Below are 19,191 nucleotides of genomic sequence, written 5' to 3'. Positions count from 1 at the left end.
AGAATCTCATAAACTGAGATGCTTAAATATCCCACTGTTACAAAATAGCACGCCGTATGAGATCCCATTTAGGAAAAAGCATGTATACACACACACATGCACACAGAATACATATGATTCATAGTACATATACATGCACACACAGAACTATCTACCGCGCATATGAGCCCTCTGCATATGTTAATTGGGGTTCACTCAGTAGTAGGAGCATAGGTGATTTTTAAAAACGTTCTCCCCTAGGGCCTCCCTTGGTGGCGCAGGCGGCTGAGTGCCGCGCTGTGAAGCTGTCTGCATCCTCCACAGCGCCGGTTCGATCCCGGCTGGCCCGCGAGGGTCCCACATGGCGCGGCGGACCTCTCCTGTCATGCCCACTGCTCCCCTCAGCAGTGTACGTCATCAGTCTGCCTGTTCTGTTCCCCACTCTGTCTCTGGTGAATCCTCTCACCCTCCCGCGCATCTGGTCTGTACCCTGGTTCTTGCATAAAATAAATAAATAAATCTTTTTTTAAAAAGTTCTCCCCTAGACTATCTGCATTGTATAATCCTTGTAAAATGTATATATTATTTTATTATCCAAAAAAAAAAAACCACACCTCAAGAATAAAATTATCAATTGCATCGAGCTCAACAATCCCACACAGAGAACAAAAATGTGATCCACAGCTTTGGAAATAGAAAGCCCAGCAGATAAAGAGGCTGTGTGGTGAGGCAATGGCAGGAGTGAAGAGGAAATGTACTCTTTTCTGTGCAAGTCAATCAGGGCTGCCTGTATCTGTGGTGCCTGTCTGGGGTACATTATATCAAAATGATGAAAAATGAAATCAACTTAAAAAATAGACTGGCTCACTAGTTGGCTTGCATTTCCTTTAATTGACACTTTCAACTGGCCAAATATTGTAGAGTTAAATCATCATCACCATCATCATTACCATCATTTATGGGCTGATAAGTATGCACCTGGCACTCTGTTGCATTTTTCATTTTCTCCCTAGCCTTTAAGGTCAATACTGCTATGATCCCCATTATCCAAGGAAAAGAAGAACAGTTATACCAAACTCAAATGCAGGGGAGTTAACACAAAAGCCAAAAAATCTAATAAGAGGCAGAGGCAGGAATCTATCAAGCACAGGCAGTCTGGTGCCAGAGTCTGTGCTCTTAAGTGCTTGACTAGTGAACTCTTGTTACTCACTTTCAGAATCCTAGAGAAACAGCATAGAAGAGACTTTCCTTTTGCCTGAAAATAAATCTAACACGAGTCCACTAAATAAATAGTAAATATGTATAATCAATAATAAAAAAGAGCGCAGTCTCTGGAAAGGCAAAGGCAGCCCACTTCAGGCAATTGCATCCTAGTCCACTGGCCTTGGCTGTGTTGACATGACCCATCTGTATGTACTCGGATGTGAATGACTAAGCAAAGTGCTCTCATGATCTGATCTCGCTGTAGAATTTGGTTTTGACCTGTTACATCCGTGTTTGTTGTACAAGTCACCCGTGACCAGTAGGGTGTCCAGCCATCATACTTCTCATGCTTTGGGCCTTTAGAATGACCGCAGGTTGGCCAACCTAGGCCTCGTTCAGCTGAGCAGTTCTTCTTTTCACTGCAGATCAGGCTGCGGAGTTCTAAGCTGCAGGCAGGTGGGCTCGTGTGTTTGTCAGGGAACCACTGAAGGGGAAGCTTGAGGAAACCATTTGGTGTGGCATGGAAGAAGCCCAAGAAACAAGCTCAACTTCACGAGCACATTTCCAGTCTTTGCTTGTGTCCTCTCTGCTATCCTGCCCTTAACCAAAGTCAGTCGACTGGCCCAGCCCGACAGCAAGGGGCTAGGGAAATACTTTCTGCTTCTAGTGGGGTGGGGGGAGGGAAGGACATCTTTGAAAGACTCCAACCACCCCAATGACTGGATCCTGTTGTGACTTGGATAGTACTTCCGACTTGTTCTCAAGAAGTTGCCATGAGCTCGCCGACATACAGCTCAGGGCCTACTCCCTAGCATTTGCTTTCATACATTAAGAACTAGGCTGTGTCTACCATCACAAGCGATGGTCAGTGTTTTCCCAAGTCAAGAGGTAGGATGGTATTAACAGTGAGAGCCTCGTTTGAGGAACCATTTCTGCCCGGCTGGTGGTGTGACTCTAACCAGGTATTGGAAACTCAGCTGCCTTCACAGCCTGAAAGGGAAACCCATGAAACAGAACATGGTCACCTGGCGGGAAGTGTGTGGTGGATGTTCCAGGGAGGACGAGGAGCGGTGCTGGAGCTTACCTGGGGTTACTGACCGAACGACCACTGGTTTCTCACTTCCTGCCACGAAACCAAATCCCAGCACAGGGTCCCTCCTCATCTCCACCTTCCGCGGAGCTGGAGGGATGATTTGGCAACTCTCGAACCGAGGGTCATCATAGGGGATTGCCTGCGTCACGTGACTGTGGGGAAAGCACACAGGAGAGAGAGGAGGCATCAGTTAGACAACGCCAGAAATGCCTGGTGATCACATTCCTCTGAGTTTCCAAAGCTTCTCTCCTGTTTGGTAGAGGGGGAGAGACGTGGCTCTCCTGGAGTCTTTCTGGTCTCCTTGTTCCTTGAAAACCAGGCCCACTGGTTTTCTAGAGGACTGCAGGGCTTTGCACTGGCTGTTCCCCCAACCTTGCATGCGTGCACTGCTGGTATGAGGGACCTTCTTGAGAGGACCATGCTGGGCACACCCTTTAAAAGGGCAACCCTATACCCCTACACCCACACCCTTTCACCCTCTTCTATTCTTCTTTTCACAGAACTAATCACTTGCTAATGTGCTGTAGATAATGGAATTACTAAATAGAGAAAAAGATATTTCATTGTGGAAAATGATCAAATCATAACCGATAAGCTGAGGAAGAGTCTCAGAGGGTCTGGACCCTTGGTAGGCAACGCCTGCGGCTTCTGGCTCCAGTGAAACGGAAGTGCTGGGGACCTCTGTGGCGGTCACAGGTGATCCTACTGTCCCAAATGCCCCCCCTTTCCAAAGAAGCTAAGAAAGTAACTTTGGGCATTTATTTTCTGTGGAGGTTTTCAAGTGATTTGAATGAATCTCTTTTTTGGTAAACACTTAAATATCAGAGATCTTATCAATAAAGTGAATGTGAAAAGTGTATGATAGCGAAAAATTTTCAAGATGCTTCTACAGATATGTCATTTGATCCACAAAACCACCTGGAGCGTGAAGTAGCAGCGCGGGTATTGTTATCTGCCCTTCCCTGTGAGGAAGCTGAGATCCAAACAGTGGCTTCCTGCTGCTTGGGGGCCAGGGCTGCTGTGCCCAGCGCTGGGGCCCAGGCCAAGCCCAGAACTCCTAGCAAAGGCATCACTCGTGCATACCATCCAAGTCAGCCTTCTTTTGGGGAGATTTATGAGTTTGACCACTAGAAATCTCCTTAAAGTCACGTAAGCCAATATTACTTCAATGACATAGGCTTTCCTCAATTTTTCCTCTCTCTAATCTTCAGTAAGGAAAGAAGATCATTTTTAAACACCTGGAAAGATGCGGATCCAAGTGCCATCTGGCCACACTATTGTTTAAATGTGATCAAGACAGACAGAGAAGGAGGGGTCCGGTCACCCCTGTGTGTCATTAATAAGAGTTAGGAAAAATCACTGAGGACCCTTCAGGACCTGCCCTGTAGACATATATCGCCGATGAGGAAAATAAAAGGTTTTAAGTCCCTTTTAAATGGAAAGAAATGTCTGTTCTGGTTGGCGGTGTGAGCTCTGGAAGGCCAGGGAAGGAAGTGTCAGCTGAGAATACATGGTGGGTGCCGAGTGCGGGCGCTCATCTGCTGTCTCCTCTTCTGCTCAGAAGCCCCCTAGGAAGGAGGCACCTCCTCTTTGCAAATGCCAAGCAGGAAAAATAACTGGGCCAAGGTCACAGTCTTCTCAGGTGTAAGCCAGGTGTGAGTCACACCAGGTCTCCTGATTTGAAGTGTCAGGCGCTCGATCAGCCCCGGAATTTGCAAGGACAGTGCGAAATGACAACGTGGGGCCCCATCTCCAAATGCAGTTAAGTCATCAAGACAGCAGACGGTGAAACCGCAGCCCAGGACCCTGTGTGCGTCACACGCCTATGGAACTGGCTCCTGTGTGGCCCCACACTCCAGTGTGACAGGGCTGCAGTGGGAGGCGGTGTCTATGTGCAGTTGCAGGCATTTGTCTGGATCCAGAGACAAGATGGGACATTGTGGTGGGGAACAGGTTTGGGATGAAGGTGGCAGAAGGCCGCATGGGGAGGCCCAGCAGCCTGTGACCAGAATTCCAGGCCCTCGTAAGACCAGGAAAGTGATGCAGGTGAGTCCCAGCAGCCAGGACAGGGGCCTCCGACAGGGCCCAGCATGGAGGGGTAGAGCCGCAGGGAATGGGTGGGGAAGCCAAGGCTGGGAACTGAGATGCTAGGAGGACCTCTTGTGTGCCGACACCCCCTCCCCTGCCAGGAACTTGACGCCCTCATCATCAGCCCCTCCCTGCCTGAGTCTGGAGGAGCTTGGGGCTACCGAGGTGTGGTAGACACTGTCCAGACCACAGGCCTCCTCTCTGAGAGCGCTCCGACGCAGAGCCTGCTGAGTTCCATTCAGAAACGAATCTCTCCATTTATCTCCCGTGGGACAAAGGAGAAAGGGACAGGAGTTAGTTCCACATTTTCTAAACTTGGCCCTGAGCTCTGAGTTTAGACCATGATCCACAGGAGACGTATTCTAGATGAGGGAAGGGCTAGCTCCATGACTTGCGAATGGCCCCCTGTGCGGCAGAAGAGAGAATTGAATCCTGGTTGTCAAAATCTCCATTCTGCATATAGAGGGGGGCTGGGGAAGGCTGATGCCCCCGCTGTGCTCACTTCTGGGAAAAGCTTCCCGAAGTGGCTCCCAGACTTCGCTGCAGATGAGAACAGCCGGGTGCTTATAACAAGGCCTGCCCCCCAGTTCACCCCGGCTGATCATATCAGAATATCTGCAGGTGGGAGTCAGGATCTGATTTTCAAAAGGCTCCCCAGGTGACTCCAAATACAGCCAGGTTTGGGGGCCACTCACCTGCCCAGAGAAGGTGGGCTCTAGTGCGCCCTCTAGGTAATGGGGAGAGAGGACACCCAGAGGGTCTGGGACGAGCTCCCCCTGCAGCCCCTGCAGTTGTGAGTTACAGCGCTGAAGGCACACGTGACTGGACATCCTCTTCTGAGCACATGAGAAGGGAATAGTCCTGACTCATCCGTTCATCATTCATTCAATGACTGTCATGCCATTTTTCATTACGATGTGACATTTATTAAACACAGATTGTGTGCTAGGAACTTCCTTCAATGCTTCCATGTGAGTTCATTCAATTCTCCAAACGCCATCATGCATTCATTTACTCATTTAGTCAACAAATATTTACCGAACACCCACTGACTTCTCAGTTTTGGGGATATAATAGAAACAAAAGTATTACCAAAATAAAATGTTCACTCTAATGTTCGGGCATAGAGAAAATACAAAGAAATTAGTGAAACACACGGTGTATCGAGTGGTTATGAGCACTAAGGAGGAAAATGGAAGGAGACAGAGCTGCTGCAGGGGGAAGCGCCAGCTGGGAGGGTCACGAGACAGGACGTGCCTGCTGAGAACAAGCCGGATGGACAGCCAGGAAGGCAGCGGCGCGGAGCTCGGAGGTAGTAAGGGGAGTGGTAAAGGTGACGAGGGGAGGGTGTCACAGATCACGCTGCTCTTGGAATGACACTGAACTTTGTTCTCAGTGAAAGAGGAAGCCACCGGAAGGTTCTGAGTGAAGGGATGTGATAGCTGCCAGACTGGGAACAGACAGGGTGGAAGCAGGAAGAGCTACCAGGACCCAGGGCCTCCATCCTGACAGAAAGTCACGGTGACTCAGGCCAGGGTGAGAGTGGTAGAGGTGGGGCTTTTACTCTGGAAACTTCTTCCCGAACACACCGGACACTCCCAATGGCCCATGAGCACATTGTGTAAGCAAGTTCAGTGTCCTGATGTATCCAAGCCACAGGAGACATTTTCTCTTCAAGGAGCTAATGCTTTCCGGTTTGCCCAAGAAGCACACCAATGCCCAGCGAGGGAGAAGGTGAGAATGGGGTGTGAGTTTGGAGGGAGACTTTGGAGTCAGACTCTGTATTCGAACGCTGACCCACTTCCTAGCAGTGTACCTGTGTGAAATTAATTTATCACTCTGTGCCTCGGTTTCTTCATGCAGAAATGGTGATAATTATAGTAACAATTTCATGGATAGTTGTGAAGATTAAACGAAAGTGCTTAATTAAGCAAAATCTCCAGCACACAGTCAACAGCCAAGAAGCCAGAGGTGTTACCGTCTTCTCTTGAGAGAGGAATAGGTTTCAGACATTATGAACTCATTCAATCTTAAAATATGAAAGCAAACTCAATGACATTTCAAAAATCTACAGCCCAACTCTCGGCGAAATGCCTCACAAATCCTCGGGAAGCTCTGAGACCTTCAACCCGAAACAGCACATCACATGCAACAACACAGTAAACACAATTAGAAACTGACAGGTACAAGGTAAGCTGGTGCCACAAGAGGAAGGAGAGGAGGAAGAAGGAAACCCAGCCTCTCCGGCGACTACATCACTGTTGGCTAGTTGTCCTGGGTCACGTTCCTAGGCCTCGAGGTGGCCACCGAGCACGGGACTAGGGAGTGAGCCTGAAGCGCGGGGGAATGAGAAGCAATAATTACGTCCTAAGGGGGACACACAGGAGCAGGCCCTTTGATCTCAGGCGTGGCCCTCCTCCGTGGCAACAGGGACTCTGACCTTGGTCCAGGTCACTTCATTGTCCCACCCTGCCCTCCCCGCCCCCCCCCCCGCCCACCAGATTAAGACATGAAACCCACAACCAAACGAGTATTTTGCAGTTGCTGTTCCTTCTCGTGTTTTCATTTATGATTTTTTGAGTCTCTTTGTTTTGCTTGTACTTTGACGATAACCTCCCAACAGCATCATCATTTTCTCGCTCAACAGGCTGTATTTTCAGAAAAAATCATCTAAAAATAATCCACTTCAGTCTCTCTTTTCCAGTAATAATGGATCCACATTAAAACGTTCCCTTTTGAAACATCATTTTGTTCTTTTTATTAAGGCAAGCACTTTTTGGTTCTCTCCTTGCAATTTTTTTTTTTTTTAAATAAAGCTGCTTGAGTCCTTTGCTAATGAGCTGAAAAAGCAACATTGTTTTAGCTGCAGAACCTGCTTCAGTGAACTGTGATGCTGAGACCAGAAGAACACACCTGAGCAGCTACGTGACCCTCTGGCCCCTGCCCCCACCTTTCTCCAGCAAACACACACTGCTAGGGTGGGCGTCTCTGCCCTGCAAGCCCATAGTATATTGCGAGGGCAATGCGTCCACTGAGAGCGAGCGAGCAATCTTGCAGTTGCTAACAGATTCACTGCAGAAGGAAGGATGGTAATCCTGCCATTCTCACTCCCATCACAAAAGGACAGGGCTCTCCCTGGACTCTGGGGGCCTATCCTCAAGAGCAGTAGAAGGCTGATCATCCCGCAGGTCACAAAGCATTGCTTTGAGTAGTAGAACACGCCCTGTAGGAAAACCTGGAGTAATTCCAGTTTTCGATGCAGTCATGACCGCCAGTGAGGTCCTCGGTGGAATATGTGCTGAGTGGGAAGACTCTTGATGGAAGATCCAAATTTAGAAGCCTTTGACTTTGGTGCAGGGTTAAAGAAGCTAGGAAGAGGTGGCAGGTGGGGAGCCTGGGTAGCTAGCACTGGAATGCAGAGGAGTACAAATACAGCCCGACGCTGCGTGCCTGACTCCTGCTTCGGAAGGTCACTGCTAGCTCCTGGGGCGGCCAGCTGCGATGGCGTGGGAGCTTCGAGGGTCGGATTCTATGCTCATCTCCGTCTGCATGCAGACTCGGTTATTCTCCATCTGGCCCAGGATGTGACTGTCTTTCACTGCCCCACCACTGTACACGGCATGTAGTTCCTGACCTTGACTGCCTCTAGCATCTCATGAGCCCAGAAGAGACCAGCAAAATATGCTTGTGTAGGGCCTCCCCCGTGGCACAGCACTGTGAAGCTGTCTGCAGCCTCTGTAGCATAGGTTCGATTCCCGGCCGGCCAGGGAGATGCCCACATGGCGCGGCAGACCTCTCCTGTCTTGCCCACTGCTCCCCTCAGCAGTGTTTTTGGTCCGTCTGCCTGTTCTGCTCCCCGCTCTGTCTCTGGTGAATCCTCTCACCCTCTCGTGCCTCTGGCCTGTACCCCAGCTCTTGTATAAATAAATCTTTATAAAAAATATGCTTGTGTAGGTGGCACTTGCTCTTGCTTCCCTATTAATCTCATGAGAAGACCTTCTCAAGTTCCTGCTGTGCCTTCTGCTTGGGCTCCAGAGTGGGCAGATGTGGAACAGCCAGAGCTGACAGCTCGGTGAGGACCCCAGTGCAGGGGAGCCCCCCAGAGAGCTGAATGAGGGATGCTAATGATGGTTTTAGGACACTGAATTTTGAAGATGTTCATGACAGATCAAAAGCTCACTCATACAATCTGTAAATAGTGCTGTCCATATTTAAGAACCCTGAAATTCCACACCCCAAAAGCATTCCCACCACAAACTTTACTCCGCACACCATTTATGACTGAACATGTGACACTGGAACAGATGCTTCCAAAGGAAATTCCTCTTCGTGTTACCTCCACTGACATGGTGGCCACAAGAGCCCCTGGTTCATTCTTCATGACTTTCATATCCCAAACAGGATATGGGGGCTCCCAAGTCAAGGGCCAACAATTCACAGATCCTACTGTGGCCCGTAACGGAGACCGGTAAGAAAAGCTATGAACAAAAGTGCTCATGTAGGCAATCCACAGCTCCCCGGAACAAGAACGTAAGTGGGCCGGAAAGAAAGATGTTCAGACTGCTCACGTAGGTAGGTTACAACTGAGAGTTTGGGGTAGAGGAGGCCTCATGACAGGTTTCCAGCAAGTCAAAATTCTGAGGATGTTGTCACAAAATAACACATTAAAATTGTTTTTTGCTTTGGTCTCCTTGTTTCTCCTCCCCCAGATCCGAGGCGGCAGACAGCCTTCACTCTAGGGCAAATGCATTCACCAGGGGCCCGGAGCCAGAGCTGACAGCAGATAACCCACATCCTGACTTGCTTCCTGAAAGTAACTTGGCCAAGGAGGCAGGGCAGAGGAGCCCCTGAGAAGTGACAGGACCTTCAGGAGAGGTGACTTGGTCCTCTGTCTGTCCAGCAAGGCACCAAGACCCAGAGGCTGAGCCTAAAGAAGAAGCACAACCAGGGAACTTCAGGGGGCCACTGGCTTAGGAGCTTGGGCCTGGGCTGCTTGGGTGCCCACACTGTGGACCGAAGAGCTCAAAGACCTGTTGGGAGTTGTGCTCTGCATTAGAGGCCCAGGCCTTCGGGATGCTCAGCATGATTATATTTGAATTGCCAACTAGCAGGGATGTGATCTGACTATCCTCACAGACAGGTTTATGGAGAAGCTTTCTAGGCATTATGCGAGGAAACAAACTCTGAGTAAACAGAATCTCTGGGGGGAAGGACAGAGGGGAGTGAGAAGAGAAGTGACTAGGCTGGGAGAGAAATCAGACTGTGCAGTCGCATTGTGCTAGGAGATGCAGAACTCCTGTGAATAAGGATCCAGAGTTTCCCTGCGTCTGACACTACGGGGCCAGGAGGCTTAGCCGCCCCAATTTCCATCCCCGTATGTCCAAGGGGCCCATAGAGCGTATGCATTGTTATACTTAATATCTTGCTTCTCTTCCCTTTTTTTTTTTTTTTTTTTGAAGCAGATCTGCGCAAGCCTCTGCCCTTCGGGATCAAAACCCACCACTGGATGCAAGTTCAATTTAACTTCAACATAAATAACTGCACATCACATCTTTCTGGCACATAAGAGTCTTGTGCTCTCTGCCTTCATGAATATGCATATTATGGGTGCAGAAGAACTTAACCTTTACTAATCAATTCCATAGGCCAGTGTCAAGTCAATTCCCATACCACATCAGGAGCATTGAAAGATTTAGAAGTGTTTAATCAAGCTAGGAAGCTTCCAGAGGGCTTGAACAGTCAAGGGAGCTCAAAATGCTTTAACTTAGAAATCACAAAATGTTGAAGAAGAGTCTTGTTGGAGACTTTTAAGAGGACTTGAAATAAATGGGGCTTCTCCCTAATGGGGGCACTAAATATGAACATTTCAGGTCTTTTCCAATTAACATCTAGATTTAATGCCTTTCAGTAAAGATAGCTCCATGGTCCATTTTAAAGAACACCACAGAGAGAATTCTAAGTTTTATATAATAATATAAAAGAACACTCTGAACAAGAAAAACACTCAGGTTGTCTAACCCAACAAGATCCCAGAACCTATTATAGAATGACAATTCTTAGGATGCTGTGATACTGGCACAAATATAGAAAAGCATAAAACGCTGCAGCAGCAGCTTTGACTAGAACAAAACAAGGGTTCTGGGTAAATTTAGAGATGCCTGCCAGCTTGAAAGAATTTGATGCAAGCTCTGGCACCAAAGCGATGGAAGTGCTTCCGCATGGCCACGAGAGGTTGCTTTTGAGAGAAAACCTAAAGGACAGAGTGGCTAGGAAGCACTTTTTGTCCTACCCAGAGGTGGTTGGCGACATGTGACAATGAACTAAAAGAGTTGTCTCTTCCGAGTAAAGGGGATACTAGAATAATGAACGGGAGTAGCTTATTTGTTAAAAGAAACTTGGATTATGGCAAGAATGTAGGGAAACAGATGTTTGGAAATGATTCCACCTTCACCGTCAGGTGTTTGTTTTATTGAAAATTATGCAAATATGTATCCATAAAAACAGCAGCTTTGGAAAACTTCAAATGAATTTTTCTAACCTGTTTAAAAACCTTGCAAATGAAGCGTTGAGGTAGAGGGTGAAATCATCTGTTAAATACAATAAAATGCAACATCTATTTGGTTTGGGGATGGTTCAGGGACACCAAGGAAGATGGAAACGTTCCAGCTAAATCTTAACAATATTTTCTGTGCAGATGGAAATAAAAACAGAATTTCCAGATCGAGGAAGCAAACTGGGAAACACTGTCCATTTGCCTCCTCCTTTGTTTCTGTGGTGCCTTTTTTGATCCAATGACAGAGATTAAAATCAAGTTAAGACATAAGCTGAACTTACAACCAGAGCTTCACATTTTTACCCAATGAAGTGATAAATCAAGATGCTTAAAAATCAAATCAGCATCTTAATCGTTTTGCTGTTATTTATAATTTTTACTGCAGCAGTGATGGCAACATGTTTATGAATAATAAAAATATATATTTCACTTTCATTTCATCTTACTTTAACATCTTTTTTTATGTCTTTCTTCTTTATCCTCGCCATAAAATACTCTTCACAGGAGTTCATATATATAAATGAGGAATGAATGAATGCATATTTGGGGGGGATATTGGTTCAAAACTTTCTACTAACAGAGTGCAAAAGCCAAGATGTGGAGCTTTCTGTTCTGACTGATTCAGGGCCCTCTGCCCCGTGGTTGCCTGGGCTCAGAGTGTTTCCTGGCCACGACCATGAGGCGGAATTGCTGCTATTACAAAGTGCGCAAGCTCTCACATCCAGAAAAGTTCAGGGGCATTTTTAGAAACCTAAAATGAAGTTCAAGTGCTGATGGGAAGTGGTGCCTTTCCATCCTGTGCAGTAATCCTACCACAGCAAGATATGAAGCAGAGAGGCCCTGGGGAGCAGTGAGCAAAGGAACCATGAGCTGAGGGTTCTCTTGCTCTGGGCTCCAAAACACTGAACCCTTTGGGGGCTGGAAATCCATCCACCCCAAATCTTTCTAAGGGGTCAGTCCCTGACACCTGTGGCTGACAGAGTAGAAAGTATGACGTGGCCAGGCAACTTTTGCTTCTTGATGGTTCCCCTGATATTTTTGTAACTACAGGGAAATAACATTTTTGAACTCAAGTCTTGATGACAGTGAGTTAGGCCTTTCTCCAACATGTTAAGACCATCACTTTAGGTCTTTCTATCCCTGTTAGAGGGTTGTATATGTGGGGTGGGGTTTAAAACACAGGAGATTCCTTCACCATCCTAAGCGCTATTCTATACCCCTGTGGTCTAGATGTAGTCTTTGAAAATTGATGATTTTATGCTTGCAAAGGGAAAACAATCCCATGGCTTTTGTAAGTTCAAACTCTAAGAAACCCTGACCTGACAATATCTAAAAACATCAATTGATTTTTATGAAAGAGATATTTTTAGAGAGATGATTAGCCACACTTTATAAATTTCATGATTTTATGATCTTTACACAAAGGGTTTCAAAAAGTGATTAACTGGTAAGCGCTCACTTGGATGACTAAGAACTTCAGAGAGAAGTTAAAAGGGCTGGTAAAGAAATCACAGAATCAAAGGCTTGCACGAAAGGCTTTGTTTTAATTAAGAGTTTATGATCTTTTCATCATTACATAATGTTTCTTGGCCCCTGCCTAGAGAAATTAGTTTCCTTAGATATAAAACCGCATTACTCCCCAAGGTTACACATCTCTGCATTGGCTTTCATGAACTGGACTTCACACCCCATACCCCAGATCCCAGCCTGGCTCCATTCCTGCCTGTTCCCTGAGCTGGGAGGCCCCCCACCCCCCAGCCAGCACCACGTGGGCCCTTTCCTTCAGCCTTCTATTGGGTTGAAACACTGGGAGGTGCTGGCAGGAGAGCGCAGAGGCACCAGGGATGAGCAATGAATTTCTTCCTTCTGCCGGCTACTTGTTTAGGCGCAGTTCTGGAGATATCTGCTCCACTCTGGTTGCCCTCACCTTCACATCAGCCCCTCTTCTGGGCTCCAAGGTTCACCAGGCCCCATGCTGCCTCTGGAGCCCCAGCAGGTCCCACCTGCTCCTAGTTCCTGGGTGCCTCTGAGACTTGCTTGCTCCTTATCTGTGCCCATACTCACCTAGTGGCTGCCAGGACTCAGTCATGCACCATGCCGTCTCCCCATGGGGCAAACGTTTCGGTTCCGTGAAACAAACACTGGCCCTTGGATGGCACTTTTGGGGAGTCTCCTTGCCCTTGCCTCCAGCGAAAAATGTAATTCCAGCTGCTTTTCTGATTCTTAGGGTAGGGTCGGTCTCCCCCAAAGATAGGCTTTTCTCAATGTGTTCTGAGTAGCCTCTTGTCACTTTGGTGTGGGAACCAGAGTGAGTCAAGGCTTAGGGAGCCTGGGGCGGGGGTGAGCCATTACTTAAGGAAGGCAGAGTGCTTTGGTTTGAGAGCAGTAAGGGGCCCTGAAGGCTAGGAGAAGCTTCTGTCTTTGCAGGAGTCCTTTTCCCTCCCTCATGGCAGAAGAGATCTACAAGTCCTAACCTGCTTTTTTCCTAATTGGAGAAGCAATCACTACTGCCCCTTTTATGATCTAGAAGCATATAGTCTTGGGGTGGGGGGGGGTCTTATCTAATTGTAGGTTTATCAGTGAACACGTTCCTTCTATCTGAGAATATCTTTACCCTCAGGGTAAGGATGAGGTCACCTCCCTCCTTGTCTGTCTTGTGAAGTCTCCCCCTCTCTCTCCTTGATGCCCCAGGTACCTAAATACAGGATAAATATTTCTGTTCCACTCCAATATTCTTTAGAATTTAAAACCATGCAAATTCTCCATACATATTGTATTCAATAGACTTTTCTTTTGCTAACCTGTCCAATGCTGTTTTGATTAATTACCAAGCCTAAGAAGAACCCAGAGAGATATGGAATGATTTCTTTTGCACCCCGGCGTTAGCCAAGAGCAAAAAATACTTTGGCACTGACAATAGCAATTATTTAACTGATATCTATAATATATCAACCATGTATATATATGTGTGTGTGTGTGTATATATATACATATATATATACCCAAAGTTCTAAAAAACCCAAAGCAAATACCTGTTAAAGTATTCCTTTCTGAATAAGACATATTTTACACATATAAATCTTTAAATATAATGAATACTTTGTGTTCCAAGTCTTGAGCACTGTAGACTCCATTTCTATTTGTCTAATCTAAATGAACTGCAATCTTTTTTTGTCTTAACCAAGTCATTTTCTATTTGTCTTTGTCAGAGTGATCTCATTATCTTTGATCAATATTACCTACGGAGCAAACTCAACAGGTACATAGTAAAATTGACAAGTGAGAACCTTACTGAATTGGAGAGACAGATGAGACTTGAGCTTAATCTCTTCATGTTTTAGAAGAGTTGATCTGCTCATTTGAAGACTTTGTCTACCTTTTTCTTTCAAGTTGGCAGAAATTGACTTCAATTGAATCAAAATCAGTCCCTTATAGTGGATCGAACAGATTATCAACTAAATCTAAGGGCCAAATCTACTTCAGCCTGTTTTTATAAATAAAATTTTATTAGAACACAGCCACATCCATTTGCTTATGCATCGTATTTTCTTTCATACTACAACCGCAGAGTTCAGTAGTTATGACAGAGACCATTTGGTCCACAAAGCCTAAAATATTTCCTATCTGGTCCTTTACTGAAAAAAGTACCAAACCTCTTTAGTGGAAAGACTGCGACAATAAGAACCAAATAAACACAAACTATATCATAGTATGGTCAAGGATGACAGTTATTATTAAGAAAAATATAGCAGAATAAAGAGTGAAAGGTGGGTGGATTGTTTTTAACAAGATGGGAGTAAAGCCCTCTCTAAGGAGGTTGCCTTTGAGATATGAATAAAGAGAGGGATTGAGCTGGGAGGTTATCCATGGGAAAATTATACCAGGCAGAGGGAACAGATGTATAACAGCCTTGACAGTATATTATCCAGTACATTCTTTTACTCATGAACTTATTCCCTCATTCAATAATTTTTATTCATTTTCCCCACTCCCTGCCCCCTTTTGTTCATTTTTTTTTTAAATTTTGGTGTTACATTTTTAGTCCTTCTTATGTGTGTACACTACTCACCCTCCACCAAACCACTCATGCCTATACCCTGTCTGCTTACCTCCTCCAACCCCTCCCCTCTCTTCCCTCTGGTAACCAGTAAAATCTTTCACAAAGTCTAAGATTTGCTCTCGCTGTCTTTTGCCTGTGTATTTTTTTTTTTGGTTATTTATATTTCACAGATGAGTGAAATCATCTGATACTTGTCTTTCACTTTCTGACTTATTTTACTTAACATAATCACCTTGGCGTCCAGCCATTTTGTCCCAAAAGACACTATTTCATCTTTTTTAATAGCTATATAGTATTCCAGTGAGTATATATAATTTCTTTATCTATCTGTCTATTAATAGATAGGCACTCAGGTTGGTTCCATGACTTAGCAATTGTGGACAGTCTTACAATCACAATGATAGTTTTTACAATTCACTGAGAAGTTCTCCTTGGTTCCATGACTTCCATACCCTCAAAGAAATTCCCATCCAGTAGGGTGAGTCACTGATATAAACATCTTAGTAGAATAGATTTCTAAAGACAAATGTGATGGAAGGATACATCCCATACTGTGGAGGTACAATCCATAGGGGTGGTCAATCCAAGCCAAGAGTAACAAATAGGGACCAGGAAACACTTCACAGGGTAGTGCCCAAGAAAAGAGTCTAGAGAAGCCAGGTGGACTACCATGTGAATAAGGAACGGAAGGACCTTCCAAACCAAGAGAAACCATGGAGGCATAAAAGAAACTGCTGCTAGTGACAACTGTCAGGTAACTCGGTGGAGTATTTAGGAAAGCAAGCAACATCAAGGAGAAATGAGGTTAGAGATGAAAACTCTAAGCCATGCTAGAATGCTGTTCAGTATCAGCTATGCTTTTTTTTTTTTATCAGCCAGAGCACATCCTACTTGGAAAGTTCAGAATCTCTAAAAGCTATCACTTAATTCAGATCCACAATACAATGGGTTGAGGAAATTAAAATCCTGCAATCTTCTCTCCACATTTTAGAAGATGGAAGAGGAAAATAAGGTTAATAGAGTTCATAAGAATTATGTTGAATGCATGTTATTAATTTTAATTACGAATCATAGTATAATCCATTTTGAGGGTTATAGTTCAAAGGACCATAGAGTTTAAACAGACCTACACTGATACATTTTCCCAGTCAAGCTTTGAGTTTTAGCAAATGAGATGCAATAAACCAACTATTTATTAGGGCTTGTATAAATTATCATCCAAAATAGGTTTCATTAATTTATGATGAAATTTATCCTTCAAGGACTAAGATCTATTTGTCAATACCACTACCGAAAACCATTCCAACAATTAGGCCTTTATCAACAGTCAGTTCATCCACCCAGAGAGATTTTTGTCATTATTAAAGTGTATAAATTTAATGCTTGCAAATATGTATTGACTATGCCTTGTGAATTTAATTGTAGTATCTTACAGGGCAAGAAATTTGTCAGTTTCCCTAAAGCTGAAAAATCCCCACAGCTAGACCAATAATCAATTACATTAATTGAGTTCCGTTCAATGTGTTCAAGAGATGACTTTTATGTTAGTGACACTCTAATGTGTCACAAGCAATAATAATCAAGTCACATCATTGGGCTGATTGAGATGTTTAGCAAAGCTGGTAGCTTTCAACCTCACCTCACACCATCAACCCTAGATGTACATTACTCCCAAGGAACACTCAATCGTAGACTGAGATTTATTGGTGATTAAAATTGTAAAAGACAGGTAATATAGGCATATAGTCAGCAAGTTAATGCTCAGAATCATAAGCTCTGTTTGGCAAGAATCAGAATAAATAGTGTCACAGCTGGGTGAGTAAGCTAATGTGAATTGAATTCAAGAGGAGGCTACGGAACACTTCAAATACACAATGGAAATCGATTCCAGGAGAACACACTGGTAAAACCACATTAGAAAATGATTCAGCAGTAAGCCCAAGCCTGTTTTCTCAAGCCTGACTTCTGAGTTACGGGGCAGGACCCAGGAGCAGGGATCTTCAGATTATATCCATGGCCCTTCCATGAAGAGCTAGCACTTCAAGGGTGTAATCCAGCTAGATGGTGGTGGTGAGTGAGGTCAAGGGGAAAGCGGGCTGGGAGAAAATTGGAGGATTCTGTTGCTCAGGACCTATTCAAGCAGGTAAGGCCTTTTATTTTGGTAAGGAGAAGAGTCACTGGAAGTAGAATGGTCAATATCTAAGATTATGAGTTCCCCACCACTCACATCCATTTCAAACCAAAAATATGAATTTTAAAAAGTGTAGCAATGTTCTGATATTTTCTACAGTATCTATTTGGATGCTATTGGCTTTAAAATATTTCATTTTCGGACTCAATTTAGATGATACCCAAAATCATATACCAATTTTCCCCACTAGTTAGCCCAGTGTTACCTAGCAATCTGTGTTTTCAAAAGTCAGTTTTTAAAAGTCACTCCAGGTGATTCCATGCAGGGTCGATGATCACACTTTGAAAAGCACTGACTCAGTGGGTGATATGCAGGGAGAGGAGCTCAAGAAATGAAACAGACAGCCAACTTCCATATATCTTGTAATTTGCGGTCACCCTCCCTACCAGCTGGCTGGACTACCAGTCTTTTGTATGGTCTTAATTCCCTGTGACGGTTTGAGAATCTGAGCTCCCAGATGGAGCAGCATTTGTGGGAGGCAAGAGCAATTACTTGATGATAAATAATTTGGTGGTTTGAATTTACACTTGACATTATATTTGCATGAATACAGACCACTGTCAAAAATTGAACGGATATAGATTAGAAGCATACATTTCAAAACTCTCTTACACTGCAGTGTTGAGAATGGATATAACATTGTCTTGTGGACAAAGGAAATAACTATTATTTGTTTAAGTTTCCTGTGGCTGCTCCCACACAGACCGGAGCTGCTGAGATGGGAACATTACTACCTGAACATCTGTAGTCAAGTTTATTTTATGGACCCTGGCTATAACAATTTATGTTTGCCTTTGTCTTACTAAGAGAATTTTAGGGAAAATTTCACTTCATTTTAAATGAAAATTTTACTCCATTTTTAATTTTAGATTCATTTGGATAAGCTCAAAATAGTTGAAGCTTTTAGAGGCCATGCATGCTTAACAGCATATTGAAAATTTTAAAGAGCTCAATTATTTTCCAAAATAATTAACATGTGTCAGCAGTATCCATTTTACTAGATGCAGATTTCTTATGATCATAATTGATGTTTAACAAAATATGGCACATAGGCATTTTCAATGACATATATTTAACAATTTTATGGATGTCTAATTAACTTGTCACAATAGTATTCATTTAATTCAATTTAAGGGCTGAAAATTACTTTCAACCTTTATTAGTGTGACACTTATTTTCTGGGCCACACAAGCCATGGGGGAAACAAATCAAAAAGCCAGGATAAAACTCAGATATTTTGCCCTAATTCCTTTCCTTTTTTACAAAAGGGTATGAAAACTTCCCTGCAAATGGTTTCCCTTCTCTTCAATAAGTAATAATCCTTTATCTAATGGTTAAGTCATATATTTTTTTTAATTGGGCACAGTGCTATACCCTGAAGAAAAGCACCATTACCATAATAGCAACAGGTGCTACTAATATTAAATAAGCTTGGTAAGCACTGTTCTAGATGATAAGTATGAATTATCAGATTTATTTTCACAACAAACCTACTAGGTGGGTAGTATTCACATCATCATTGATAGTTGGTGGCACTGAGCAACAGAACAATACAGCAAGTGGACTTTGGACAGTTAGAATATGGCAGTGAAGGGAGTCCTGACTGAAACTTTATATCACAGAACAACATATTTTCTAAAACAATCAGATAAGTAGTGCAATAGAACAGAAATGATCCAGAAATAAAGCATGAGTGTAATTCAAATCCCATGGAAGGCATGAACTGTTATTTAAAATGGAGTTAACTCAATATATAATTGGAAAGTTATAAGCTATTCCCAAACATACCATACACAAAGTTTCCTATGTATATCAAGCTATGTATTTCAAGCTATGAAAATAGCTTGTATTTCCTATGTATTTCAAGCTATGAAAATACTAGAAGAAAATACTAGAAGAAAATGCTCATGAATATATTTAGAGTCTTGGTCTATAAGAGGCATTTCTAAGTATAATGTGAAATCCAGAAAATATAAAGGAAAAGACAAAAAGATTCAAGTACACAATCATTTAAAAGGGCAAAA

General features: G+C 44.1%; 1 protein-coding gene across 3 annotated transcripts in view; it reads right to left on the bottom strand.

The window, feature by feature from the left end:
* Positions 1 to 19,191, bottom strand: part of FRMPD4 (FERM and PDZ domain containing 4) — a gene marked incomplete at both ends in the record, with an annotated part of 645,593 nt that overhangs the window by 83,889 nt on the left and 542,513 nt on the right. For all 3 annotated transcript variants that reach the window (XM_084258035.1, XM_084258033.1, XM_084258034.1), the window contains one exon: positions 2,267 to 2,427. In XM_084258035.1, the coding sequence (XP_084114161.1) occupies positions 2,267 to 2,427 (161 nt within the window). The remainder of the gene's footprint in view (positions 1 to 2,266; positions 2,428 to 19,191) is intronic.

This window comes from Talpa europaea (assembly GCF_964194135.1).
Source record: "Talpa europaea genome assembly, chromosome: X".
Lineage (NCBI taxonomy): Eukaryota > Metazoa > Chordata > Mammalia > Eulipotyphla > Talpidae > Talpa > Talpa europaea.
Note: the sequence above shows the minus strand (reverse complement) of the source record. Positions and strands in the feature narration are given on the sequence as shown.